At 33.9% G+C, this 7,500-nt stretch overlaps 1 protein-coding gene across 1 annotated transcript; it reads right to left on the bottom strand.

Annotated features, from left to right (window-relative positions):
* Window positions 1-558: 558 nt before the first annotated feature.
* On the bottom strand, window positions 559-1,014 carry LOC120278437. The gene has a single exon (XM_039285230.1). It carries the CDS (start codon window positions 1,012-1,014, stop codon window positions 559-561), a length of 456 nt encoding a protein of 151 aa, XP_039141164.1.
* Window positions 1,015-7,500: the final 6,486 nt, after the last annotated feature.

Genomic DNA, 7,500 nt, shown 5'->3' with positions numbered 1-7,500 from the left:
TGGAGATATATGATGTGTCCAGCTCCTTGAAGAGATCTCTATCAAAGGTCATGTTTTTGGTACAACCACTGTCCACAAGCCATTTCCCACTTTCATTGGAGCTATTTGTTGCAAAACATGTTGCCACAAAAAGCTGCTCTTTATCTTCCTGATTTGCAACTTGAGCCACATTCCTTTGTTGAAGGTTGACTTGAGTCACATTTCTCTGCTGCATATTGCTCTTACAAATCTTTTGGTAGTGCCCCATCTTCTGACACATTTTACATTGCACATTTGGCCTTCTCCAGCATCTAAAGGGTGCATGACCCTTCTTTCCACAATGCTTACAAGGAGGAAAATCATATTCTGATATTTCACTAGTGTTTGGAGAATCTAAACTTGCACCTTCCTTCTTGCTCTTTCAGGTCTTCTTCCTTTTTCCAACTTGGCCTGATTGTACTCTTGCCGATAATGGCCCTTCTACTTACCCTTCATTCCTCATGAATCTTCGCGTTCCTACACCTGTAAAGCACTCAATAGTTCTACCAGACTGATCTTCAATAAGTTTTTAGTATTCTCTTAAAAGGATATAATGGCTTCAAATCTTTCATGAATAATTACAAGAACCTTCTGAACTAATCTAGAATTAGGAAATTTAGTGCCAAGTAATCTTACTTTGTTGGCAATGCTGAGTAATCTGTTAGAATACTCTTTGATAGTCTCAGAATCCTTCATCTTCACCAATTCAAATTCCCTTATCAGATTGAGAACTTGCATCCCTCTAATTCTTTCATCTCCTTCATATTCACTTTTGAGGAAATTACAGACCTTGAATGCAGATTTCATAGTCATGATCCTAACAAAGATTTCTGGTGACACAACAGCAAATAGTATAGCTTTAGCCTTCGACTTCCTTGTCTTCTTCTCCTTAGGATTCTTGATTTGTACCAGTGTTAGGGTTTCTGGTAATTTAGGGACTTCATACTCGTCCTCATCAGCTTCCCAAAAATCATTTGCCTCCAAATAAGCTTCCATTCTAGCAACCTAGACATGTCAATTTTCACCATTAAACACAGATGGTGCAAATGATGAGAAGGGTGTTTCGGTACCCATGGAAAAAGAAAGGCGTTTTAATGGGTTTCTCTCACTTACAAGTCCCTCAAGAAGACAGCTCTGGTACCAGGTTGTTGGAAATTTTGAGCTTAATATTTGGAGGATTAAAGGAGAAAAATAGAACAAGGATAGTTTGCTGGGAAAGATAATGATTCATTAATCTAATTGAACTTAAATACAACCAAAAACCACTAATTGATAGAGAGAGGGAGAGAAAAGAAACACATGGACATGATTTGACACAACTATATCCTACAAACTAGCCACATAACCAGCTACTACACAACTCTCAAAAACTGAACAAAAAACAGCTAGAAACAAGGAAAAACATTGACTTATTGGTAGAGATGAAGTTTTACAGTAACCAAAGCATACATCAACACATTTATAGTAAGAATAACAAATAAAAAAAAAAATAACTCACACACATATATTAGCGAGATCAGAGAAAGGCAAAAGCAATATAAATTTGAATAATGTGCTAGAACCTGAAATTCAACCAAAGACATTGATAGATTTAACTATGCAAGAGCCATAAATAACAACAATACTTTAAGAATAGAATAAACACACACATATATATATATATATAATACTGCTCAACTCTTAACGATAAAAAACATTTGGACTAATCCATGCATTATTGTGCTAAATCCATGAAGAACACAACACAAATTCCTATAAGAACCATGTTAGAATCTACCTAGTTGATCGCCAAGAAAAACATAACAAAATACCAAATTAAGAAAAAAATAAAAAATGCTTCAAAAGCATGTTATATAAAATACAAGTAAATATTTCACAAACACATGGTATGCTATAAACTTCATCTCTCATTTTTTGTACTCGTTTGCAGCAGTTAAAATATAATCAAAACTCATATCATTGTCCTTTTGATGATGTTAATAATAAACTTGCAGAGATGTAAATGGATAAGAATAAGAATTTACTGACCAATTCATGAAGGAAATTTTGGTACACTTCATGGGAGTTTTTAACTACTCACAAGCAAATAAATTAGTACAATAGTGTGATAATTCATAATGGGGGTACTGACTTAGTTGAACTAGATTGTTTTCCTTAAATTTGGCAAAGATTTTTATTTTTGTCAATGCATATGGTGTCATCACATAGTTTATGAATTAGGAAATTTTGCAAAAAAGATGGAAATGTGCATTTTTCATATTTTTGTTAATTCAATTAGTGTAGATTTACAACAAAATAAATTCATAGTTTTATTTCCTAACTCACATAATATGCCCAACTCTAATACCCATTGTGCATGTTCCTCCACACCATATTTTTAGATAATATCATTGTTATAAAAATTCAAAGATAACTAGATAAATTATTTAAAACACTTTGATCTTAACTTTGACCGCAAATACACCAAAAATTTAGGAAAAAAATAAAACAAATTTCAACATAGTACCACTATGAAACCCAAAGCTAGCAATCCTAATTTTCTAAAACATTTTAAAATAACAAATGTTAACCCAAAGCCACTATTAACCCGTTTTTGTTTATCCAAATGAAAAAAATCAAAACAACACATTGTACCAGATTCTTGTTATACCCATTTGGTTGAGAAAAAAAAAAAGAAATGAAACCACTTCTAGAGCCCCATGGTGCCCTTTTTCCAACTTCCTCGCCTCGCCTCTTGACCCTTCTCTTCAAGTCCTCCGATGATGAAGATAACCCCACCGCCAACTCCACAGCCGAAGAGGCCAAGAAGCGTCTTGGATCCTAACAAACCCTAACCCTAACCCTAATTGCAAAAAGGTAGAGATATTATTTGGTGATGTGCATCCATGCCTAGCTTTTGATTATGTAGCTCTGGCGATGGATATATAGTGTTGTTCTAGTGCAAGAAAAGGTTGTTGGTGGAGCTTCTGGCTGTGTGCCACTACTTCTCACTACGAGGGTACCAAAAGAAAAAAGAAGTGGTTGATTTATCTAATTTTTATAAATTCAACAAAACAAAAATTTGAAATTACACTATTTACATAGCCAAAAGGTGTCACACTTTAAAATCAAAGAAAAAGAAAATAAAGAAGAAGAAAGCAAGCTACCCATTAATCTAAAGATATGGGGCTGAGTTTCTACTGCTTGATCACCATCTCCATAGCTCTCATCCTCATAACCAAACGGTCTGTCCATATCCACTTTTCCAAGACACTAGCCCCTCCCCATCCTCGGTCACCTCCACCTAATCCAACCCCTATCCACCAATCCCTCACCAAGCTCACCCAAAAGCATGGCCACATCCTTCACCTCCTCTTCGGCTCCCACCCACTCCTCATCATCTCCTCCCCCTCATCAGTCAAAGAAAGCTTTACCAACAACAACATCATCTTCGCCAATTGCCTTTTCATGCTCTTTACCAACCACTTCGGCTTCCTTTCTCATCTCCCATCCTCCTCCTCCGACGTCAACTCTCTTATCCTCAAACTGTACTCCAGCGTTGATGAGGGGTTCAACTGCTTCAAGAAGGTGGAATTGAAAGATATGCTATTTGACTTGATGATGAGCGTGATCTTGGGGTTGATAGCTGGAAATAATTAATGAGTTTATCAAAAGATTATAGAGGAGATAAGAAGAGTAGGAAAGTGGAAAGAGAAAGATGATTCGCTCAAGAGAAGAAGAGTAATATTATTGATATTATGCTTGCCATGCAAGAGAAAGAGAAGGACCATTACTCGATCGTTGCCATCAAAGGGATGATGATGGTAATGAATTTGTACTCTTTTTCCCCTTAATGTTTATGATCATTCATGCTTGTTAAGTTTTACCATTAATTTTGGACATTCGTATGATGTTTTATACATTGAGCTTAGATCATTCTTTAGGAAATTAATCAACATTAATGGTAAAGCTTTAGATTCTCATTTTAATTTCTTTTTTTTTTTTTCTAATAAGAGATTATAATTAAATTATGAAAATACATGCATTTATATATATTTGCATGGATAGGAGTTCTACCATTGAATACATGTCAGTATTACAATAATTCAATGCAGGAAAACAAGTTTGTATTTAATAGTGTTTACTTGACTAATGATCATGAGTAACTTTAATTAAAATCTTTGCTCTTTTTTGAGGAATGCCATAGATCAATATAATTTGGAGGTGATCATCACTATTATGTTCATCCATACAATGGTCCCCTCTGTTAGGATATATCAAAAACTTATATAATACCATCAGAGGCATGTGAAAGCAAGAATAAAATTGTGATATGATCTAATTGTTTTAATGAACACTCTATTTTAATTGAAAGGCCTAAAAAATTACCTCTTGATGTTTGAAAACCTTTCCTTTGATGTGCCGAAATTTATCCTTCGGATTGTCGTAGATCTCCTAGTGTCGAATGAAAGTCCCACGCCTCTAGATCACACGCCAGAATTGAGAAACAATCTCCTCTTCTTCTCCAAATAGCGGCTAGGGTTAGAAAGGAAGAGAGAGCCCGGGAATTTTTCTCATTAAAGAATTGATTGATTGCCTCTAGGGTTAGAGAGGAGCCATATTTATAAAGACTTCATAAAACATGATAAACATTATTCAATTATGAAGTCCTATTCAATATATGAACCTTCATAATATGATAAACATTATCATAGAAGTTCTATTAGAAATATAATTCCTAATGTAACTAAAACCATTTTTGTCTTTAAGTCCTTATAATTTTGATTAACTATTCGACTCTATTGAATTTAAATCAAAATTTAAACTTAAGACAAAAACCCTAGAACAAATTATAATTTCACTCATCCCATGAAGTAAAATTCTAAATTAACAATTTTATTGCTGCACTCAAAACGAGACTGATTCTTTATCTCTTTAAGCGTGACTCCATAGAACACGAATGAGTAGATCATTACTAACCTTTCCGATTATGATTACCATATGTGTAGAAACCTTTCGTTCTTGTATCCCAACAGAGTAAGAGCCATGGTTATTGTCAAACTCATTGAACTTGATCGTATGCTAATAACAATAGTAGAGTAAGATTACCAAACTATCCTTCATATCCCACACGATTAGTTTGACTGCCTTGACCAAAGTCTTTTAATCTCACATAATTATAATCGCGTAGGATACTAACTGGTTTACTTTCGAGAGAACCAATTCTTATTTGGTGATCACTCACAACTGCTACTTGCCAGACATAGTCACACTTTGAGGTCAGCCCTACCAAAAGATAAACTGAGCCTAACAACTCTAATAACTGACTAGACATCACAAGTACATTGTGATCATGATATCTCAGGTCTAAGGTCCACTCATATGATCATAACCAACAATCCCAATCATTGACTATCAAAGAGTAAAACCCATGTGATTGGATTGTTGTGAGTCATGTTCGAATGCACCAATCCCAGTGATGCATTTATGACATATGCTCCCTCGATTCCATAGTATTCAAGTAGCACTCTTTGTCAAAGTACATGTTATAAAAATCCTTACAAATCTTTAACGCCCAATTAAAGATTCTCTAATTTATGAACTATTTAAGTGTATAAGTACCAATCCCTCTAGTGTCCTCCTTTTTATCCCACAGAGTAGAAAGTTTAAGTTAATACACATGGACTATGATGTTCAAAACTAATTAAAATGCCATCACAAGATTTATATGAACATAAAAATAAATGCCTAATAATAATAATAATAATAATAATAATAATAATAATAATAATAATAATAATAATAATAATAATGTATAATACAAATAAAATGCCCTAATACAAGAATCCTCGTTGGCATTCGAGGGACATAATCTTAACACCCTCATCAAAAGTTTTTTTTTTTGTCTCTTGTTAAATGTTAGATTAAAGTGTTCTTTATTCTCAACAACATGAACTATGAATACAATCATTGATGGTAGCTAGGAGTGAGACATTAGTAGGGATAATGGAGCGGGCAATGGCTCTTTTTCTCAACCATCCAAATGCACTAAAGAAAGCCAAAACTGAGATCAAAGAACCAGTATGATACAATCACTTGATTAAGGACTCAGATATCTCCATGATTCACTACCTCAACAATGCCATCAAAGAAACCCTAAGACTTTTCCCAGCCGGACATTTACTTGTTCCACATAAATCATCACAAGATTACACTGTGTCAAGATCACACATTAATCCAAAAGGAACCATGCTCTTAGTCAATGCTTATCAAATGCAAAGAGACATGCAACTTTGGGACAATCCATTGGAGTTTAAGCCTGAAAGGTTTGACAGTGATGATTATGTTCATAGAGATAAAGATTATAAGTACAAACCCTATTTGGGATTGGCAGAAGGAGGTGTCCTGGAGAAATCTTGGCTTGGAAAGTCATGGGATTGACTCTGGGTGCTTTGATTCAGTGCTTTGAGTGGGAGAGAGTGGGAAAAGAGTTGGTGGACTTAACTGAAGGCATGGGGATTGACATGCCCATGGCTAAACCCTTTGCAAGCCATGTATAAGTCTTGCATGGACATAAATGTTGTTCTTGCACTATGTTTACTTCTAAAAGTTGGAAGTTTTTATTAGTCCTTTACTTTATGTTTACATGGCCTTGCCTTATGTTTAACTTTTCATTTATAAATGACGTTTACTTATAAGTCAATCTAAAAATAGGTAGTTTGAGTACTTAAAAGTTATTATTAAGTCATTTAAAGTATTTGATTTTAGTGTTGAAAAATAATTTGTTATATCCAAATGACTAAAAAAAGATATGTAATTTTTTTTTTTGACAAATAGACAACAAGTTTTCAAAACCCACAATTAAGGATGTGTGGGGTACCAATAAGCCAAGAGATCATGGGGATAGCAAGTTTTTTTAAAATGAATAGATATAAAACCAATTAAATTAAATTAAATAAAATTTTAAACTAGTACATATTGATAATATTAGCATATAATAAAATAGCTATCAAAGTTGATTATTCAACATATCTCCTAAATCTTATCCATGTATCTATTTGTTTATTGTGAAATAATGAAAACAAAATGAGGTGCAAAAATTGAAAAAGAAGCAATACATGTACTAATTATATATTTAAGAGGATAATAAACCTTCTAATGCAAATTGACATTGATCAAAATTTCAAAAGATAGCAAAATAAATTCTTAAATTCTCAACAAAACAAAGCTCAGACGTGTATGTAATAGTATAACCAAGGGAATCACAAGCAAAGATCGTGACATTTGTCAACCATTGGATAGTCCAATGGTATGATACCAAAATATGAAATGGGAGATCATGGGTTCAAATCCCTCCCCTGACAGTACTGTTCCACATACTATTTATACACTGTTCACCCGGGATTCTTATATTATTCTTGTATTGTACATACATTGTACATCCGGGCTCCAATACTATGCGATACTGTTTATATTCATAAAAAAATAGCGCTTGTCGCCTAT

The sequence above is a fragment of the Dioscorea cayenensis genome, chromosome 16 (assembly GCF_009730915.1).
Source record: "Dioscorea cayenensis subsp. rotundata cultivar TDr96_F1 chromosome 16, TDr96_F1_v2_PseudoChromosome.rev07_lg8_w22 25.fasta, whole genome shotgun sequence".
In the NCBI taxonomy this organism is placed as follows: Eukaryota; Viridiplantae; Streptophyta; class Magnoliopsida; order Dioscoreales; family Dioscoreaceae; genus Dioscorea; species Dioscorea cayenensis.
This window is presented reverse-complemented; position numbering and strand designations above follow the sequence as displayed.

Excerpts from the sequence above, each read along its gene's own strand:
- LOC120278437 (XM_039285230.1), bottom strand. The coding sequence starts at position 1,014 with ATGGAAGCTTATTTGGAGGCAAATGATTTTTGGGAAGCTGATGAGGAC.